General features: G+C 42.6%; 1 protein-coding gene across 1 annotated transcript in view; it reads left to right on the top strand.

The window, feature by feature from the left end:
- Window positions 1-2702: 2702 nt before the first annotated feature.
- Window positions 2703-23111, top strand: part of adgra1b (adhesion G protein-coupled receptor A1b) — a 244545-nt gene continuing 224136 nt past the window's right edge. Inside the window, exon 1 of the mRNA XM_079513357.1 lies at window positions 2703-3352. Within this exon, the coding sequence (XP_079369483.1) occupies window positions 3120-3352 (233 nt within the window). The 5' untranslated portion in view covers window positions 2703-3119. The remainder of the gene's footprint in view (window positions 3353-23111) is intronic.

Genomic DNA, 23111 nt, shown 5'->3' on the forward strand with positions numbered 1-23111 from the left:
AAAATTCTGCTATTTGTTTATCTCTTTATACTCTGTATAACATGTAAATAACGATGCAATGTGATATAGCTCTGTTTACAATACTGTACCCCCCTCCAACTGTATATACTCCCCATTTTCAACTGTTTTTATTGTATTTTGACACTTGCTTTGGCAATGTAAACGTATGTTTTCTCATGCCAATAAAGCTCCTTGGAATTGAAAATCGAATTGAGCGCAGACAGTGCACCTTTAGTTTTCTTAGTTTCCCTTTTTGTTTTGCTTATATACACAGTCCTGCTGCCTGCAGCCCTCCACCTCCCTCGTTCTCCCCATATATAGCTGAAACCGCTGCATGCGAGTCCACAAAACCAGACTAAATGAAAAGGATCTTAAGTAAAGCCATGAGGTAATAATGTGAAGCTGTCATCCCATGCTGTGCTGCCGCTGCTCCAGCCCCTTCAAGCGGAGCAGGTAAATATTTAGTGAGAACCGTGATTGCCTGCAGGCCACGGCCTATTCATCTCTATCACAGTCATAATGGAAAGGTTGTGAACACTAATGTGAGCCATGGTGGCTGACAAAAGAAAGTGACTGGGAAAACATGAGCGCACGCACGCACCCTCTCTGCTGAGAGATCTGTTTGCATTGGTTCAATACCATTGACTTCATTGCTCCATTGTGCACTAATGAGTCTTTATGTTGTCGTTTCTCTGTTTTATACACAGCCAACCGGTGCTTGACGGAGCCGTTTGTGTTACATGTTAAATAAAAAGATAAAAAACTATTTGCACAAGCCTCCCGTCGACTGTCAAATGACAAATTATCCTTGTTTGTTGTGGTTATAGGCATCATATCACTGTTTGTCAATGTGAAATTCCTTTCCCTGCCGTTAAGAAAACATTTACAGAGCAGGCCCGGCTGCTATGGTTCTGTTTTCGATTAAGACCATACAAGTAGCCCAGTGAACGCTGATGGCTCGCATCCAAAGAAATGTTTCTGCAGGCTCCATTAAAGATGGATCGCGTCAAAATGATGATGTCAGGCACGCCGGGTGACTTCCCTATTGGCTTTCAGGGGGTCATCTGGCGGGAAGAAAGACCCCGCCTCCCCACTTACAGACGCAAGGTAAATATACATCTGTTTAAACAAGCGTGAGTGACAGTCCGAGGGGCCGGCCACGGCAGCACAATGGGGAGAGGATAAGGCCTCCATACGGCTACAAATCTGAGGTTAGGGAGGGATCATGTCTTATACCCCCTTCGCAGTCTATTCCTGTAGGAGACTCATGGAGCCCAGCTTTGCCTGTCATTGAGGAGTGCAGGGAACACGGGCTGTTTGCGGGGTCAGGGGGAGAGGCCTGGAATCCTCCTTTGTGCTTCCAGTCTGCAGTCAGAGACAATGTAGATAATGAGAGAGGAATTTGGCTTGGAGCGCGGTTCACACACAGGGGAAGCACCTCGCCCCGGCCCTGGGGAGCCCAACCAGCCAGATGTCTCAGCTAAAGCTTCTGTCTCCCAGGGACTATACGTGATCCACCACCATGAGAAATGATTGATACCACCCACTGCACACTGTGTGCACAGATGAGCACTTTGGAGGAAAAAAAAGTGTGTTTAATGTCTTTGACTTTGAGAAAGTCATTTGTGTAGTGAGTCCATGTAGCCTCAAAGTGTGTCACTAATTGGAATAGCATTACGAGAAATAGAAACCAGAACCGATATGTTGTTTACACACACGGCAACAATGTTGATTAAAAGAATGTTCTTCATTACAGAATAGGAGGATTAACTTAAAATATTGCAGTGTGGGGCAGTTAGTGGCTGAGGAATTAAACTTCCCAGCATTATTATGGAGGCATGCTTGACGCTTGTATTTGTTATTGTTCTAGCCTACTGTTACTGTGTTTATTTGCCATGAGGGAATGCGTTGGGGGAGTGGGAGGGGGGGGATGTATGTGTCATTGTGCCTAATGTCATTGATTTATGCTCATTTAATCATTTATTATAATTGTGTATTTGAGAAGAAACCATGACTGGGTAGTTGTTGCAGCTAGGGAGCTCCCCCCCTCCCTGACTGGGTGTTGAGCAGGGTTTGGTTTGGTGTTTGTGTGCTTTGAGTTGACAGCCACAAAATAAGGCATATAGCAATTCCTTAGAGAAAAGAAAAGATAAGATAAGAAAAGAAAAGAAAAGAAAAGAAAAGAAAAGAAAAGAAAAGAAAAGAAAAGAAAAGAAAAGAAAAGAAAAGAAAAGAAAAGAACAAAATGTTGTACTACACTATTTATATGGATGATATTGATACATAAAAATGCATTTTTGTTCCAAAGTCGCTGGCTGCTAGACAGGAGAAAAAAAAGCTAAGCAACATAATTTTAGTTTCAGTGTTAGGCTAATTGTTTTTGTTTGGGCTGCGATTTGACACTTGCACTGTATGCAGCTTGTAGGCTGACGGGGAGGGACTTTCTCTGCTCCCACGCTGCGCAACACAGACCATGATGGACACAAGAATGATGCTAGTCAGCAACCTGTTGACAACACACTGACAGCATGCAGTTAGATCATGGCTGGGAGACGCAGTTTCGGTGGATTTCTTTATTTTCCATTGTCCGACTGTCTTTGCGAACGGTGTCGATCGGTGTCACGGACGTCCTACAGTGTTGTTATTAACGGGCCAGGGAAAACAACTTTTTTGACGCGAGTTCGATTCTGAAAGCGCGCCGCTGCTGAAGTGACACTTTATGCAAAGTTTTATCTGCGCGTATGTTTACGGTACAATGCGTAATTTGGATGATTCGTGGACTATACGTGCACTCTTGACAGAGAAGATGAGAACGCACGACAAAGATACGACGTGTCACAAAACTTTACTTTTCTCACGGGTTCTTCATGCGAAACGTTTGTCTTGATCGGCTCCTGCACCGCCGCTGCGCGGAACGCAGCAGGTGACAAGGCTGGGAAGGTTCGACTTGAGCTTGAACGTGGCCATATAGTGGTCTATTCGTCTCCTTTTACGCAAAACAGAAGCAAAAGAAGAGGAGACGACTATGTGAAATGGTCTCGTCTTGCTGTTGTACCTACTGGGAAGACATAACTTGAAAACAAAAATTGTAAAAAAAAAAAAGTTCAGTTCAGTTCACCATGAAATTGCTGCGCGTGTTGTCCGTTGTCATCGGTCTGTTGTGGTCGTGGTGGATACCGTGCTGTGTGACCAACAGGAACTGTCCAGACATCATCATTGACAGCTGTCACTGCTCAGCTGAGAGGTCCAAGGAGCCGAGCAGACTGAACGTGCGGGTCAGGGTCGTGTGTGATGATGTCGACCTGATGGACACTCTGCAGCCGAGCTTCCTGCCCAACAGAACGGTCTCCCTGTAAGTATGGTGTTTGTTGGCTCTGATTATGCAGCATGGATCTGACAAGCATTGTTAATAGTTGATGGAGGGATTCATTCATTCCGCAATCCGCATGCATCACAGAAAACCCCTGCTGCTGCTGTGGCTCAAAACTTTGTGCAAACTCTCATGCACAGGCTATAGGCTACTGTCACATGGACGTGTGACCTGATTGATGTTCTGTTATCTTTATTTTGACATCAGGTAGAAGAAATTAATTTAAACCCCATGCTATAGCCTATAGGACCTATGCACCGGCCCTATATAGGTCATTGGTTCTCAAAGTGGGGTCCGGGGACCCCTAGGGGTACCTACTTGAGGGAGTTCCAGCTGGGGGTCCCTATATAATTAGAGATAGTTATGAACCAAATGGACCCTTATGGGCCTGTAACCGTTAGCGTCCATTTGGTTCCATTTGTACACTCTACACACTTAAATTAACAGTGATTTTACAATATAAATTGTGGTACCAGAGATGGCCTATAATGCGTGTGAAACTGGGGGTACTTGAAATTAATATGTTTCGGAATCACTGCAGAGCCGTAAAAATCCTCTCTTATCGGGGTCACTGGCATATCTTTTCAAATGGGGGTCCGCTGCCTCTCTCTATATGTCCTCCTCAGACGAGCCCTCCATCTAAATGTCTAAATAAAGCCTAATAAATATCGATTTGGGGGTCCGTGACATGAAAAAGTTTGACAACCACTGACCTAGCTATTTTGTTAAGTCCTTGGTGGAAGAAGCCTCAGATTGTTTATACAAAATGTTGCAGTTCCCTGCATTCCAATTAATTAAGTAAAAGTAGACATCGGAATATATATCCTACTTATGAATACAATACCAAGCGTAAAAAGTATAGACATTCGTTATGCACAATTAAGCATTAGGCTGTGGTATGTGTTCATCACTTAATGTTGCATCTGGAAGGTTTGGCCTTTCCATTTTAATTATAGGCTACATTGTGTGCTGCTGCATGGGTAGTTTAATCTACAGTACAGTAAGCAAGAACATTAATCATAATGTATTAGTTAATGTATATGTTTTGTATTAATCATCTACATCTTTCAATAGTATAGCCTAAATCAAGCTGTCAAATAATTGCAGTGGAGTAAAAAGTATAGCCCACAATATTTGAGTCTAAGATGTCGTGGAGTAGTTAGGACTGTATGAAGTATACACAAAATTAGATACACAAATTAAAGTACCATATAATTGTGTACTTGGGTAAATGCACTGTGCCATTTTAGATTTTTGCGTTGGCTATTCAAAAATAAATCTACAAGCTCACATTGAGTAACTTGCTGCCGTGCTGCGAGCTTGTACATCTGCTATTTTTGAACTTTTTGAAAAACTACAGTGAGACTGAGAAGGCCATTTGTGACTAAATTTGACTGAGGGGCTGCCATTGGATTTTTTTTTAATTTTCGTTTTTTCACGTTTTATGAAAGCAGGGAATCATAGCTTCAATTTGACATATTGGTTGTTCAGTTTGACCCACCAGTTTTGGAGATATGGCTTATAGAGTAATTAATGTCTTGCAGAAAACAGCGAGTTGAGAAAACAGGCTTAAAAGGTTCACTTCTGTGGTCTCTAACATCAGCGTCAGGTCTTATTAAAGTGGATGCCTGGCAGAGTCTACACCTGTCTATATAACAAAGACAATGCTGAAGCATATAGTTATATTTTCCTATATAGTTATATTGTACTGTAGTTATATAGGCTAGTTCTTGGTGTGAACACAGCCCTTTAGCCTAAGTTACAGCCTCAGGGGTGGGCAAGTTGACCTTTTCAGGCACATGATAACCCATTTTACAAAGCTGACGTGATCATCAATCACCCAGTGCCAGACAGGCAGACTATCTGGGGAGAAAAGTTGCATGTAAGTCCAAAGGGAAGTACGCACATCTCTAAAAAAAAAAAAAAAGATTCTACAGGTGCTGAACAGAAATATACGTACAGGGAAAAGGAAGGCAAGTCCGCACACTGTTTTGTAGCTATATTAGAAGGACATTTTCAAAAAAACGTCAAAACGTCCTTCAAATAAATAAACTACTCTGGGAGCCACAGAACAGTGTGAGAAAAGTTGCATGCACATTAAACTATAATGGTTTTAATAACACCTCAATAGCCCAATCCGATTAGAGAAAGAGGTTGCCCGTCCCCGATGTGGAGGCTAATGCCCTATATTTCACGTTAGGGTGCTTTCCATCTGCAAGAATCTTTTGCCTTTCAGTGTGCTCTTCATGTACCTTATTTGCATGCATTCAAAGTTATTCAAACAGCTTTCTTGTAGCATTCATCTGTGCTGATGAAATGGGCATAGTACTCTACTGGGGTTGAGAACTTTCCACACACGCCCTGCAGGTGCAGAGATTGACTGCTAGATTAATAGACTGTTTTATTCGCGGAAACTTGTGGGTTGTGCAGCACACGAGTGTAAAAAGCAAATACTAAAGTTAAGGGCCCTTGACAAGTTCCCAACACTCATTGTGAAATGTGTTTATGATTAATGGTAGCTCTGTGCTTATTGAAATTTATTTGGAACAATGTTTCGCCACTGTGAATGCAGGCTACTATATAGACTATTTAGGCTGTGTTAAATGCTTTATTTATTTTCCAGCAGTGTTTAAAATGCGTTGAGTGGAATAACGGCATTTAATATAGTGGGTCTCCACAGACATAAGACATGGTGATTGGTGTTGTCTGTATTAAATGCCATTAGTCACCATCACCATTAAGTTCAGCTCAATTGACATTCTATAGACTATAAACACTGGTGCCGTTTCTTCATAGCATAGGAATTCCATTTGCGGTTCTGTGATTTTATCATTATTATAGGCTATATATCTTAGCTTTGCAACTCACTGTAACACGCTATATTTATAATTCCTTAGTCATTCCTATTCCTTGGTGAGCTATGTTCTTCCGCGGGGCCCCGGTTGCTCAGGAAGCCGTTTTCCTGCGTTAGGAAATGTGACCTTTGTCGGCCCAAAGTGGCCTCCCTACTAGCTCTTTTGTTTAGACGTGCTGTGAAAATAAACAGATATGTCAGAGGGAAGTATGCACATGCCGTTCTCCCTCTGCAGAACTCCCAGCAAATCTCCCAAATGTCTCCCCGTGGTCCCCTCTGTCTCCCATCCCTGCCTCACCTCCGTATAGAAAATGAGGTCCTTGTAGAGCTATGCTTCCTCAATATCTCAAGTGCAGCATGTCTACGAATATTAACCTTGATTTGAATGTCGTGTCTAATAAAAGACGGCTTGGGCATTTGTACTTTTCTTCTACTCATATGGCTCTATAAATGTAGGCTATATATATATTGCCTCTATTAACGGTTTACTAGTATAATTTCCCTGCAGTAACGTGGCACAGTTCTGATGCCGGCGAGAAAACAACTTATTAAGCAAATGAAACCGCATTAGCATAAGTAAGAGAGATGTAAAGTATGTCTGCAATTTACCCCGCAGTTATACTGAGCGGCGGTGCACCCTCTATTAACACCTCTGACCGTTTCCTTATCTTCGCCGGCGTGAATGGGGCGCCGGGGAGTTTGGAGCTCTTGGCCTGACAGCTCTGTTGACCTTGGGACCTCTCTGGTGTAATCGTTTCAGCACAGCTGAAGTTGGAGAGGTGCGCTAAGACTCTGCAACGAGACAACAGCAGCAGCAGCAGCAGCAGGGAGGATTGTAGCTGACACCTGTGTCAGGCAATGCACTGACAGGAGGACGACACATCATTGGCCAAGGGATAGAGGAGAGACAGACTGTGTGTGTGTGTGTGTGTGGAGGCGGTGGGAGATACATGTGAATGTAGGCAGTGAAGAGAGCTGTTAGAAGAATAGAGGGTGTGACAGGAAAGAAACCTGGAAGGGACAGGAGCTGTTTGGTGGAGAGTTGCTGTAGCTTGGTGAGATGGGCTAGTGGAGAGGAGGTGACAGAGGACATAATTTAGTAACCGGGCAGACGTGGCTCATGCTTAACTGTTCTGTGAGAAGGGTTTCTAGATGCTGCGTACCCAGAGGAACACGTGCACTTGTGTAACTGACAACCTGACAGGATTTTAAACAGCTCCATCATTCATACTGTGTATAGCTCTGGATGTGTATAGTTTGGTGATTTTTGTATTGCCATTGCAGGTGGGCGCTTGGGAATCTTATTTTGTTAGCGGGCTGCCGCGGTTAACAGTAGTTAATTAATAAGACTCTTCAGCTCAGATTGACCATTAACCATTTATTGCAAAGCTATTGCATTTAGTATGCCGGTGTGGCTCTGCTCATGTGATATATCTCAGATTATCTGTGCACAGAGACACAGCTCTGATATCAACAACAACCCCCAGGGCAGAGCATGAGATAAACATTACATGACATTATGAACAACATAACTTTCAATGCATGCCATATACCACATACAGTAGATATCACATGATCATAATAGTACAATCCATAAATCACATTATAATCACAGAATCACCCATTACAGAACTAAATGCCACAGAGGAGGCCGGGGAGGTGGAGGGAATTTGAACAATTTACTGTGTCAGCTACTGTAAAGTGAACACAGAGTAGAGACCACCTGATTGTATTGTGGGCGTGAGTGAGTTAGTTTGAGTATAATTATATGAACTATGAACTATTAGCGAATGAAAGGGGGGTCCGGGGAAATATATTATAAACCTTCTGATTTCCATGTCTCAATGAACTGTCGGGCTGGATTATGACGTGATACTGTACTACTAACATTGCAGTGCGCATCACTAAAACACAGTGTTTAACCATCCTGGGGCTAGGAACCATGACGTGTTTAGTCGACTAAAATGTATTTTGGTGGGCATGATGCCGTCGTAATGGCTGATTTTACACTTGCTGACAATAGCCGATCTACAAGCTCATAACGCGTCGCAGCGCCACTAGTCCCTTCCTAACATTTTAGTCTAGTTTTTATTTGTTGACGAAATTGTCAATATATTTAGTCTCAGTTTTAGTCGTCATATAGTTTCCATTTAGTTTTTGTCAGTGAAAAAAGGTAGTCGACGAACATTTTTCGTCATAGTATTAGTCGACGAAATCAACACTGCTCGGAACCAAGTATTGTACGAAGACTCATACCCTCATCAGTCACCTTGCTTATATCTTTATTGATTATTTCTCCAATCAGCTGGCTGGGTTTTTTTGGTCTCGGTGGCGTGAACTCGCTGATTCAGGGATTGCGTGCTAAAGTGAGTCACCATGGCTGTCCTAAATACATTTAAGCTATCAAATCAGAGGTTTTTCAACCAAGGGAATTTTGTGTGGCTTATCCGCCATCTCACTAGGAAAATTGGAGATGGACATGCATGCCGAACCAAGGCGGAGCTCTAGATCTTGCACCATAGATTGTAGGTTGTTGCTATTTACGGGCCATGCTACCAATGTAGCATTTTCCGCTGCATGCATCCCATATCAATACATGGATCCACAGGTCTGAGAACTGAAAAGAGCAGAAGGAAACGTTTTAGTACAGTAGCACTAACACACTAACACAGATATTTTAACAATTTGTTATTTTAAGCTTTTTTTTGGTTAACCCCATCCAAACAGATTGTGATTTATTGTCCCATTTAAGCAGAGTAAGCTCCAACCCTAAAAGACTACACGTCTGTTCTCTAACCAGCGTTTGGGCTCGCGGAGGAGAAAATGAGAGCATTTTGGTCTGGGTGGAGGTGTCTGGCATCGGCTGCTCTGTGGGCCTTCATCCTCCCTCCTCCTCCTCTTGGAGACAGACAGGAGGGGCTGTTTGTGGTGTCTAGGGGAAGCGATCAGGAGGTGGCCGCGGCCGGCTCCAAACCGCGACAAGAACATCACAGTCATTATGCCAGGAACAACGCTCACAGCACCCAAAAATATGAGACGCTGCTTGCCTGGAGAGGCGGCCGCTGTAAATTAGCATGCAGCGTATTGTACACGTGCTACATACGCTGGCTGGCTGCACTGCAGACATGCAGCAGCATACCAGGTGATAGCATCTCCCTGACGTGATCGGTATCAGACACGTGGCACGTATTCTTCAGAACTGTGTAGACACTATCCTGCACCTCTCTCTCTCTCTCTCTCTCTCTCTCTCTCATAATGCAGTCAACTGTCACAACAACAATATTGCCAAACCATCACAAGTCAATGAATCGTAATGAATACTTTTCTTAAAACATGAAATAGTGAGCAAAACTTGTCCTGTATGTGGGTCTGCGTGTGCATGTATACAGTAGTGTGTTTATGCGCATGCATGCGTGTGTGCGTGCATGTGTGCGTGCATGTGTGCGTGTGTGTCCATCCATCTAATCCGTGAATATCGGCACTGTTGGCCCGATTGGTGTGACACTATTAACTATATGCACACACACTCATTGGAGGCCAGAGCAGAACCTCTGGCGGCGGTGGCTCAGGGGTAGAGTGTCTGGATGGTAACCGTAAGGTTGCCAGGTCGAACCCGGGCTCCCCCAGAGTTACTGTCGAAGTGTCCTTGAGCAAGACACTGAACCCCTAATTGCTCCCGATGTGCTAGTTGGTGCCTTGCATGGTTTCCGCTGCCATCGGTGTATGAATGTGTGAATGTAATGCACAATCTCTGTAAAGCGCCTTGGATAAAGGCGCTATATAAATGTACCATTTACCTCTGCCCCAAGCCGATTTTTGTAAAACACTGAACACTGGATTTTTGGATATTACTACTACAGATTTTGTCCAAACTTCGCACAAATGGTACATAGTCATGTTATCAAGACAGATAAATGCTAACAGAATTCATGTAATCATTATGCAATTAAAAATGTTCCATCTTACTCTCTCTTTCATGTCCTTCTGTCTTTTTCCTCTCTGCTTTGCTCTCCTATACGCCTCCTTTTTTGGTCTCCCCGGGTGGTGCTCTACCCTGAAGTTCGGAGTTCTGAGTAGTTCTGCATGAATATTTCATCGACATGCACAACAGCACAAGTAGCCCCTCCATATCCTCCCGTGCATTACAGCACTGTCAAACCTGGTGAGCATGCTGGGCTAAGAGCGTGGTCGAAATTCAATCTGTGAAAGGCCTTATGTGATATGTCACGCACGCATGCACGCATGCACGCACGCACGCACGCACGCACGCACGCACGCACGCACCCGAGCGCACACACACACACACACACACACACACACACACACACACACACACACACACACACACACAAAGTACACGAAGTACACGAAGTACATGAAGTAGGCTATCGACTGTTAATCTATAAAGAGACATGGCCAAAATGACCCCACAAAGATGATGTTTTTACTGTAAGTAGCATCTGAAGCGACTGGCAGCAGCTGTTGATCTCGAAATCTCTAGCCTCTCTTTTCCCTCTCCTCTCTCTTTTCCTTCTTTCACTCTCTCTCTGGGGACTTTTATCTCTTTCTTGTGATGTCATGGAGGCTTTACAAAAGTGAGAGGTTCATCTTTAGATCAGAGCCCTTCTCTTGCATCAATCATCCCAGTCCCGCGGAGGCGTAATACTTTTTAGATCCCGGGCTGCATCGCCCCCTCACCCCCACCCCCACACCCACCCCCGCCCCCGCACTATGCAGCAGCTAAAAGTTAACGTTTGCCCTTGCTTTCGTTATCTTGTGTGTGTGCTATAGGAGGACCTCGAGGCCAGGTCTGATCCATAATGTAGCCACCGGTTAGAGACGCTCACGCTCCGTAATAAGTATAGCTATTGACTAAATCCCTCTACCAGCAAAGAAAAGGTTAGGGTTCTGTCAAGGTCTCCGCCAGGCATCTGTGGGTGTTTATTGATACATCACTCAAGGCACGTCCATCCAACGCGGCCTTCAGACTGGCAGCGTGAATAGCTCATAACTACCCACAATTTCGGGTTAGTAGTTTTTATTTTTTAAGAAGAACTGCTCAGTTTCAATTTAGACAATAATGACTCAAAGAACAGGAGTTCATGACTGCTCAGCGAAGAGTTATAAGAGCCTGGCAAATCACAATGGCCTCGGACAAAAACCCAAGAATGTGTCGAAACCCAGTCTTGCCATCTAGAAATATTAAGTAAAAACAATATAAAATACAGCGGGAGCCAAGGATGCTTTTTCTGGTCTGTTATCCCTACCTCCTCCTTTCAGCAAGGCGTAAATAACAAGGTCACTCAGAGTGCCATAAGTCTGCGAGAGCAGGGGCAGGGCAGCCTTGTTATAAGTACTGTATGTTGTTGTTGTATGTGTAATTTCATTGTTTTTGGAGTCATTGTGAAACGAGCTGGTGATTAAAAAAGCCTGATGTGTCTCGCTTCTGTTGCAGGGTGTGATCTCAGTAGGAAGCATATTAACTCCCCTCCCTGTCGCACCAGGGCCTCTGCGGTGCTGCTTAATCAGCTCAGTATGATTGTGTGCGTGCGTGCGTGCGTGCATGTGTATACAGTACACACGTCTGCTTCTCTGGATGTCACTCAAACTGCAGTGTGCGTGTACATTTGTGTGCGTACCGTAATGTGTAACTATGTATTTGACAGCACACATGGCTTGGTCTGCATGTCAGTCATATTACCAAATGCTGCTTAACCACATGTGTTGCTCAATTCAATCAGCGCATCCAATCAATATTATGAGATTGCATCTCATACAATGGTTGGTGGATTGAAAAAAACTGATTGAAAAAAACTTAAAATTGCCTGCATGGAATTAAACACTGTATAGGCTAATTATAGCATGATCCAGCTGGCAGAAAATAACCTTGACAAAACCACTCTTAAAGGGTAAATTTGGGGATTTAAGACATATAATTTCCCTCTTACATACCTGAAGTACATCATCAACCCACAGAGGATGTTAGCTTCAGGGTCGGGTTGGTTTAAACCAGGGCTAGTATTATTTTTTAAACGTTTACAATTTTATTTTGTATCAGACTACACGAATAGTCTGAAAATAAAGGAAACAGTAAAAAGACACATTTCTATCTATCTATCTATAAGGCCAAACCTCAATGAACAAGAACATTGTGATTAACACGAAGCCCGCCAGAAACATAGTAACCGTAGATTAACTTTAGTCTAGCAGCCCGCCAGGACCGTAGCCTATGTTTTCTAGGCTTTATATTCTTTAATCCATGTTTTCTTCAGATCGCATCTATAGCTGTCTCTCGTTAGCAAGTGGGACAGTGGCCGCGGCCATTTTGAAGATGCGAGCACATCCACTTGCACGCTTTCAATGGCCTGTATCTCCAAATCGGCGCAATGAATGTCGTTTCTGGTGAAAACAAGGTTTTTCACATCCGGTTACGGATATTTGGCTCTTCGAAATAAGGGTTGAAAGCGGAGAAACCTTGGCAATGCGCGATAAATAGATTAATTAATCCTTGTGGGCAGTGGGTTGAAGTTACAAAATGAGAACATTTAATGAACAATTTATAACAGGCAAATAAATAAGTAAGTGGTTAATACTCATGGGGTCATGTCACTTTCTCTTGGAACAAACAATACTATACCTACAATCTTGTTCAAAACAATGAAAATAACTCATTCTATTTTTATTGGTATGACCATGACGGGCCGCAGATACATTAAAGGGACACTTCTTTGCAAAAGAATATATGTTAATGACGTTTAGAAGATTTAGAACACTTCCCTGGGGGTCTTTGTGTGTGTAATATGTGATTTTAGATATTTTAGATTTTAGCAGTGAGCCCAGTGTCTCTGATGTCTACTGGGCTCACTTCCTTCCTGGACTACAATTCCCCATAATGCTTTTGTGCACTGCTCCTCATTGTGGATAGGGGGAGGGCTGTCTTAATGAGACAACATGTAGTCCAGGAAGTAAGTGAGCCCAGTGTACATGACATCAGAGACACTGGGCTCACTGCTAAAATCTAAAATATCTAAAACCACATATTACACACATAAAGACCCCCAGGAGAGTGTTCTAAATCTTCTAAATGTGTCCCTTTAAGCAGGGGCCGCATGCGGCCCACGGGCCGCGGGTTGAGTAGCACTGGTTTAAACAGTGAACCCCTGGCCCGCTTCTAGCCTCTTTGCAACTAACGAGCGGACCAAACAGGATCCAAATAATATTCGCCCTAAACAGAGAAGTTGCAAAATACAAATACATTAACATTAGCTGTGATTTCATTGTGATTCTGTCATCACACCCACTTTCTCTAATCAGGAAATCACATTACTGTTCCTTGGAGTGGCTGCACCACTCAAAAATTGGCAGCAAAACAATCAAGACAGTAAAACGATAACAACATTCTTAAACATTCTTTGTTGGCCTTATCTATTTGTACAAGTTCCTCTAATCCAAGACACTAATGACGTTTTAAAGGTATTTTCACATAAGTGTTATTTGGACAGCTTGCAGGAAGAGGCTATAAACTGCAGCTAATAGTTTACAGGTGTCTCTGACCATAATATTCCCTGTGGGTCCAAGTACTATGTACTGTACGTACAGTAAGACAGGCACATTAATTTGGTCTAAAATGACCAAAATTACTATTTACAGATTTACTAACTAGAGCCTATAGGAAGTTCCTATCCAGAATCCAATGGGAACGCCCGGTGTGGGCAGATGTGCTTCACTGTCAATAGGGTCTATTTGGGGCTCTGTTAATACCCACTTGAACCCCCCGAGCAATGTCTGTTTCCCATCCAAGTTCAATGTTAGTAGATATAAAATATGTTATTTTGGTTAGCTGTGTCTGGTAACCCGATCTTCTAGAATAACAGGAGGGTTTGGCTGTTTGAAGAGAAGTGGCTGGAAACCGCTGCATGGGCTGGCCCCATCCAAAATGTTTGTAATAGTTCACATTGTGATCTTTACTCCACTTGGGCCCTTGTGATTGGTGTCTTGGATTGTGTCCATTTCAGCTATTTTTGTTCCTGCTCTTTTATAATAATATACTGTAGTTGAATGTCTCTGGTGTGCGATGGCTAGGTTCTATAATGGTGCTCTTTGAGTTGGACCTCACAGAAATATTTAAGCTGTGGTGAAGTACTCGGAGTGAAGGAAAACCAGAGCTTCTGTTTCACAGAAGAATTGATATGGATGTTGTTGTTGCTGCTGAATTAAATCACTTATTGCTGGGTGTAAAAACCTCACAATGCAACAAGAAAAGCAGAAAAGTGCAATTTTTAAGTTGCATGCTTTATCTGATGTTTTTGGTAAATGGGTAGGCCTACTACTAAGCTCTATTTTATACTTCGTCATACGATGGTGTTGTATGGCAAAAATAGCCACAGGTCACAATGTACAGTATCTCATTGCTTAACACTAATTATGCTAATGACGTGTCCACACGTCTTTAGAATCAAAACCCTGGGGTGCCTTGGACGTGTACAGACGTCTTTAGGTCTTTTGTATTGATATATAAAATATTTGGCCTTATATTTTGGCCTTTCCTTCTTCTCCTTGTGTTTCGCGCATGTGCACTGCCGTTCACTTCCTTGTCCCAATTAGAAAGGCTCATAACTCTAAATCTAGGGCGCTCTCCATGGTTTTGACCAAAAGAGAGAAATGTTCTGTCTTCATTTCTGACTTCAGGAAGCATCTCGTTTGGAATATAAACGCTTCTAAGAGAGACTTTAGTTGTGAAAGCGTGAGGTAAGAACGGAATATTATGCATCCCGGTTTTGGGGGGTAACAAAGGCCCCCCAAATGTTTTAATTGTAAAATCTGCCTCATCTGCTGGGCACTCTAGCGCCATTATTTTGAAGAATCCCCCCGCAAAAAAGTGTTCTATAAGCAATAGAACACTATTGCTTATAGTGTGCTATAAGCAATAATATATCAAAATTGTAATTACTTTTTTTTTCGGTATTCAAACAGCCAGCAATGGGTATAGAACGCTCCGCTCCCTCTGTGACACATCTAGGGGCCGCAATCTGCATTCAAAGATGTTCCTATAGAAGCTTTGTCATTGGTCGAAAAAAACCTGGTCGAAATGACTAACCGATCAGGGAGCAGACAGGCAAATCGACCAATGACAAAGCTTCTAGGAAAATCTTTGAATGCAGATTGTGGTCCCTAGATGTGTCACAGAGACTATATATTTTTGGAAGCGTTCTATACCTACTTCTGGCTGTCTGAATACATTTTTAAAAAAAGTCATTAAAATGTTGACATATTATTGCTTATAGCAGCTTTAAGTCGCTATTTTTGAATAATGACATACCCAAAAGGGAACATCAGGTTTAAAGTTGTTAGTATACAAAGTGCTGAAGCTGTACAAACGTTTTGGCCTAATATCTGATGGTTGAAAATGTTTGTGGATGAAAGAGTGCAATTTTAAATCTTCAATATTTGCTTTGCTCTAGTCTAGTCTATATGGGATATTAAATCATGAAAACTCGTGGAGATGCAAATTGACCTTTAAATTAAACGACGCTCACCAGTGTCCCAAAGTGCAGTGGCCTTTGCATTTATGGTACTGTACGGTATATTCATGCAGTCAGATCTTTTTTTGGTGTATATTCCAGGGCTCAAGGCCAGGGCTCTCCGTGCTATAGCGATAATCACAGGATCACGGTAAGTACGTAGCAATGACATAGACCATTTGCCATGGCCCAGCGAGAGGGAGAGAGACAATATTTAATTTGTCTACTCCCCCACCCCACTTGAAAAGCAGCTTATCCTCAGAGAACATAACTGATAATGTAAATAGAGAGAGTTGGAAGGATGCGCCACAATTTAGTCATGGACTGTTTACATAATGTGCAACTCTTGTTTTGCCTGTTATTTCCTGGACGTTAACGACGCAAGGGCCTGAGATGAGGCACGCATGGGGTCGGTGAGCAAACGGCTCTCCACGGCACGTACACTACACACACACACACACACACACACACACACACACACACACACACACACACGCACACACACACACAAACACAGCATAGCGGAGGACACGCTTGAGTTTGCACAAACAGAGGCTGCCTGTGCCAGCGATGGGGACTTGTGCAGAGCAGTGAGGGGCTGCAGGGGAACGCGAGAGGTGGTGTGTGTGGGACGCAGCGCAGCACCCAAATCTCATGATCTCATACGGACAGTGGTGTAAAGTAACTAAGTACATTTACTTAAGTACTGTTTTGATTCTTGAGGTACTTGTACTTTACTCGAGTATTTCCAATATGCAATACTTTTTACTTCTATACTCGACTACATCTCACATCCACACATTGTACTCCACTACATTTCTTTGGCAGCTTTATAGTTACAATAGAGGGTATGCGCGTGACATCATCATCATACCCGGAAGTTATGCGGGAACGCCTACTGAGTGGCAAAAAACTACTTTCTGGACTTGACAGCCCGTACATCCAAACAGAAAAGTCCTATCTGATTGCATTAAATGACTTTAAAAAACATTAAATTCACTTTGTCACTCACGTTGCCACTCAATCTGCCAATCACTTTATGCATGCGCATAACCTCTATACAAATCATACATTAAGATTTTTATACATACAAAAAGTACTACAAAAAGTACATTTTGATTCTTCACCTTGTCTTCGGGTGTGTCTTGGGAGAACGGTGCTACGCAGCAATATCCTCAGTGTTATTTTAATTCTGGGAGAACCTAAACCCATAAGAGTCCATTTGGTTCTATTTGCACACTCACAGAGTTAAATATTTAGGAAAACTATACGGATATATATAATATCATTATATGTATATAACTGATATAGGTTTTGATTTCTCTTGGGTTTCGATTTGGCTAAGTGAATCCACATGTGAGATATTGTGAAATTGATCGCTTTAGCGGCCCAGGTTGTCTCTCACTGCATGTGCCTCGTTGAAAGAATAAATGCTAGCCCGTGACTGCTTGAGTTTTCTGCTTTATGTCACGACGCATCCATCCTGACACAACCTCAATAGGATATTGATGTCTGAATCAACAACAATAAAAGTCCATAGGAATCGCTCTCTCATTCACTTATAGACCATCTTTCTGGCCTTTCCCACAGAGCTTGGATGTCCTGCCTAGCGGGTGCCTAACAGTTCTTGTCTGTGTACAGTATATTGAACACTAAAAATGATTGAGAGGGCAGATTCTCAGTAGCGTGCAGTTGGAGGAGCCTCAAATATAAATAAAGTGTTGGGATGTTGATACGAGTGTACTGACTATCCTGCGTCCGCTTTGGCCTTTTCACACTGCAGAGAGGGGGACTTCCTTTCTACTCCCACTTTTTCCTGCCAAGTGCCAAGACAACGTATCACTGTTTAAAAGATCTAATTTTGTTTCCCTAAGGAAGACAGATAAACGTCTCAGACCGTGAAGTGAATAAAACATGCTTATTATACAGTATGTGGGAGACTGGAGAGTGATTGTGTCCTCACGGTTTCCCCCCTCTTGAATTCAAATTTATATCAACCAATTTCTTTGCCCATATTCGCAGGGCAAAGCCCTAAAGGGCGAGGTCGCACTGAAACAACAGGTTTCGGAATGCCCATATATGGACCTATTTTTGTTTTTTTTAATTGACGCAAAATGTGTGCTAATTAGTAAGGCCAGGCAGGGCCTCGAGCCAGCACAGTTAGGGCCCAAGTAGGGCCTGTTGAGAACTCTAGTTTTCGCCGGCTGCGCTAATAACTTTGGAGCGGGCCCGTCTAGAGAATGGACAGGTCAAAAGGGAGACATCAAAGAGGAAGGACGGGTGGGGTTGGATCAACATATGGAATGTCAGAACAGGTCAGCTCCATATATGGAGATTTAAGGGTTTGACGTTTGAGGTCAGATGTAGAGTTGCTGGCTGGCTCCATAGGCATACAGTATCTAGGTGATGATCCTTCTCCATGTATGGCTATCCAGGGTTTGATGAGGTCAGTGTCGTGATCTTCATAATTATAATGGAGACGGCCATATATGGAGCGTGTCAAAAGGCGTGATGGACTGACGGCCATATATGGTGGCCTGACAGACAGACGGACTGACTGACTGGTTTTGCAGGTTTTAATAGTAATCTGCGACCTATGGTCACAATTACAAAAACACCCTTTATCAATCATTGTAAACAGAGGGAAAAAAATCACACCCGTGTGAAGTAAGTGGTGCAACTCCGTGTGGGGGTCCCCGGGGGGGGGGGGGGGGGGGGGGGTTAGGTTCCAGACCCACAGGAATGCATCCAGGGTGCCGGCCCGATTCCGGCGAGCCGCCCCACGTCCGAAACGGTTGAGAAATTACAGAGTTACCGTGTGGGGGTCCCTCTACTGTATCCTCTACTGTACTGTCTCTGTACTGTACTGGCACACCCAAATCACCATATATACAGTTAATATGTGTGTGTGTTTGTGTGTGTGTTAGGTTGCGCACAGGTCGTGAAAAACAACCATGCTGTTTTCGTGCTCAGACGCACCCAGCCACCCACCCACCCAGCCAGCCAGCCACCCAGCCACCCACCCACACACATAGTCACTTAAGGAAGTGGTTGCACCACTTAATAAAAATGCTGAGTTGGGTTTCCTAAATGTATACATAATTGGCAGAATCCGCTTTGTTTAAATTATTTGTGGGCTAAAAGTGTGCAATGGGGACAATATATCAGCATACAACATTTTGGAGTGCATTTTATCTATGGAGTGCGTGCTATTTAAGATATACTGTATAACGTGGCTATGAGCAGTATTTGGTGTTACATCATGGCAAGGTAATGTCATAACAACCCAAACCTCTACCAAAACCCAATTGTGTTTTAACATTGCATGTCTTTTGTGAGTTTATAAGTGGTTTGCATGCCTGGGTATAGTCTTGAGACTCCCTCGCCATGACATTTCCAAATAGCAGCTTCTGATTGGCTCCCCTGCATGGCTGCCTGGCGAGCAATTTTGCCTCTTCAGCACATTGCATTGTGGGACGGCACCACTTAACCCATTTAGACCTGAGTCTGATTCTAAAAACAATTGCTTCTAAATCAGTTTTCCGAAAAACCTTGTTTCTATGTCAGTGGTGCTCAACCAGAATGATATGTATGTGGCTACGGACCCCCCCAGAAAATATGTTTTTCCAGGGACCCCCCCCCAGAAGCAAAGATTTGAGTTAAAAATAATATATTCAAAGAGTTGCGCCACATTTTCACAATCTTTCCAAAATAGTAGATCTATACAATCTCGTAGCGAATAGCTCAAAGTATAACATAATGCTTACAAAACACCAAAAGGGGTTCCTGTCCTGAATGGCTTAATCCTATAGGGTTAGAAGGAAAGGATACGTACCCATCTGGCATAACAAGTGCCCTTTGGACAAGGAGAGGACTGAGGGAGACGCATCCCAATTACCCCTCTGTGTTGCCCAACCTGGCCTATGTCACTCTGAGAGGCGAGGGAGCCACCTTGTTAAAGAGAGAGAGCAGCAAGCAAGGAGCTGGGGAAGGACGATGGTGGATTTGACCTTGTGTGTGTGTGTGTGTGTGTGTGTGTGTGTGTGTGTGTGTGTGTGTGTGTGTGTGTGTGTGTGTGTGTGTGTGTGTGTGTGTGTGTGTGTGTGTGGAGGATATGCGAGAGATTCTTCAGAGATGGATGTTGCCGCGCGTGTGTATCATTCTGTGCAGTATGTATGCATGTGTTTATGCACCTGTGTTGGTGTTTATATATACATGTGCATGTGTGGGCATGGAGATAGGTGTCACACAACGTTGCACAATGCAAAGAGGAGATCCCGGGGCGCTGCATGCATGCAAACAGCCGCCGCATCACGTGGTCGTGTCTCTATATAACCATCCATGCGATGTCATAGTGGCATCTGTGCAGGGTTGCTGTGCAGCAAATGATTTAGGACCTGTCTGGAGCGATCAATAGTATTTTTTAGCATATATGAAATCCAGAAATGGAATCCAAGGTGTGTTTAAAATGATGTGGAGCTGACCTCAGGAATAACCCCCGATACAGTGTAAACAAATGGATTTTCACCAATACAAAGTGCGAGCTCTGTATGATGTGTGCGTGCGTGTCTATGTGCATGCGTGTGTGTCTGTGTGTGTGTGTCTGCGTGTATGTGTGTGTGTCTACGTGCATGCATGTGTGTCTACGTGCATGCATGTGTGTCTGTGTGTGTGTCTGCGTGTATACTTGTGTGTGTGTGTGTGTGTGTGTGTGTGTGTGTGTGTGTGTGTGTGTGTGTGTGTGTGTGTGTGTGTGTGTGCGCGCGGTGTGTGTGTGCGTGTACATGCATTACGTGCGTGTTTAATGTGACATAATGAGGGATCAGAGCCAGTTACTTATAATGAATTCCATGTTTGATGTGTTTGTAGTTATATGGGGGGGAAAAAGCCCTATGCAAATTACATGAAAAAGCAACATGTAAAACAAATCATTCCAGCCTACTATAAATTACACATGTGCGGTGTGTGTGCAATGTGCATGCATGTCAGTCTGCAGAACTCCTTCACGTACCCCGAGAACCAGTCGACCGATCAAACCCAAGTGAGTGCAGTGACTAGCCTAAAGTCGTGTTTTTTCAGAACCGCCAATCCGACCGGGTGCAATGGATGTACTCTGGCAATTAGTATTTGGTAAAGTACAAGTCAACTAGTATTGCATTACCGGGTGGGACATGCATTTCCAACTTGCAATGTTCCCGAATTATGGGCACCGGAGTAGTAGTATAGTATATATAGTACCTCATAACCTTCCAAAACAAAGCTACAATCCATGTTTTATATCCGTTATATCTCCCTCTCTGCCTAGTTATATTTTATTAATATTTTTGTATTTCTTCCAGTTTTTCATGCGCTTATGAGGTGACACTACTTCATTAGACCCCTTGGTGTGGTTGTTATGTGCAATGATGTCTTCCCTTTGTATTTAGGGTTTCTTCCTGGAGGTTGAAACCTTGACAGTGAAACGTGCCAATGGAAAAAAATAGTGATATAGTGACATCACAATATCATCTCCTCCCCTAACCTCTTCCACCTTATATAATAATAATACCTGATGATCATGTTTTAGGGTGGGGGGAAAATCACGGCACTCCATCTTTAACATACTCATGGTACCGATATATTTATGACATCTTCTGTCTTTTTGAAAAGGACACTTGATGACTGAAGTTTACAGTACAATATGCTTTGTTGTATAGATTGCTATATCTTGCGCCACCCATTACCCCTTATCCCTAAACATAAGTATTTGCCATTTTTTACTCTTTTGAAAAACATTTTAAAATAGTTCAACTAGCCGATCTACATTGACACGTTGTGAGCTTGTAGATCGGCTATTTGAACAGTTTTAAAAGGTTTTTCAAAATAGTAAGTAATGGAAAATAAGTTTAGGGGTGTTCTGGATACAGTATGTGGGTTGTGAAGAAATCTGGTACAGCATGCACTACTCCAGGGGTGGGCCACTTTGACGATGGAGACACAGACTCACTCCAGAGGGTCACATTACATATTTGTCATAGTAAAAATTGCCGACCTACAAGCTAAAAACTTGTCGCAGTGCAACGCGGTTTGAGCTTGTAGATCAGCTATTTTTGCTATATTTGAATTGAAATCCTGAAACATTATTTTTTTCTATTTTTTAATTGGAATCTTTAAAAGTAACCTTTTTATTTCATTTCAAATGCATTTAGTTATTAGTTATGTTAACTTTATGAACTATAAATACAAATAATAATACTAGTCATTAAGCTACTAATTTAGACCGAAGTAATTAAACCGGGTCATGTTTGCATGTTTGGAATTGTAACAGCTGAAATCAATAATATATCGGAATTGTAACAGCTGAAATCAATAATATATCAATATTCCGATATTAACCTGCAGGCTGTGCATTAAGTGAAGGTGGGAGCCCCCATTTGCCCATGTATGCACTATACTATATATAGAAAAGATACAGACCAAAACTTGCACTGCTGGCCAATAGCTATCATCCTACACCACTGAATGCATTCTACCATGAAGCCAGTTTTTCAGACCGAGACACATTTGTCACACCACTGAGGATTTAATGGACAATTCATTAGACATGAAACAAAGGTTTTTTTTTCTAGAACGGGCTTGTCAAATGGCTTGTCAAATGGCTTATCAAATGGCTTCGCAGAAAATAAATTAATTGTTACAAAAGAATATTCCAATTAAAAACAAGTATTCAATCATATTCAGTATTATGTACAACTTGCACCCCCAACTGTCGTACTGTATATAGGCTACATTGGTTTCAATTAAGGATGCATGATTTAATCAGCACTGATTTTATCACAGCTGATATTGACGTATCAAAATAACTACAATTATTTTCACCTCAATATTTTGCCACTCAGTCTATTCTTTTAACTTAATTGTTTATTGCCATTATAAAATCATGTACAGGCAATTTGTTTCATATTATAAGACATTAATCTCTCAGTTCATTGTTTTAATTATAAAAGCAAAATAAGTGACATTACACTCTAAAGAAGCATACATGCATGCACACACATCTACATACGTTTGTATACACATGTATCCACACATACCTCTTCAGAGATAACGAGGACAAAAAAAAACACAACAACACAAAAATACATAGAAAAGTAATAATATTATTTGCCTTGCGAGTGCCTTGGGGGTGAACTTGAACTTTTCACTGTGATAGGAAAAGTGATGCATGTGCATACTCCTAGGGCTGTATTTTGCGTGTCTTAAGTACCAGGTCTTATTACTTAACTTAAGACCTGGAGGTCAATACTCTTTGGCCACTCAGAATAGCCAAATGGCATTGATCACGCCTCCAGGTCTTAAGTTAAGTAATAAGACCTGGTACTTAAGA

Source organism: Electrona antarctica (assembly GCF_951216825.1).
Source record: "Electrona antarctica genome assembly, chromosome: 10".
NCBI classification, from domain to species: domain Eukaryota; kingdom Metazoa; phylum Chordata; class Actinopteri; order Myctophiformes; family Myctophidae; genus Electrona; species Electrona antarctica.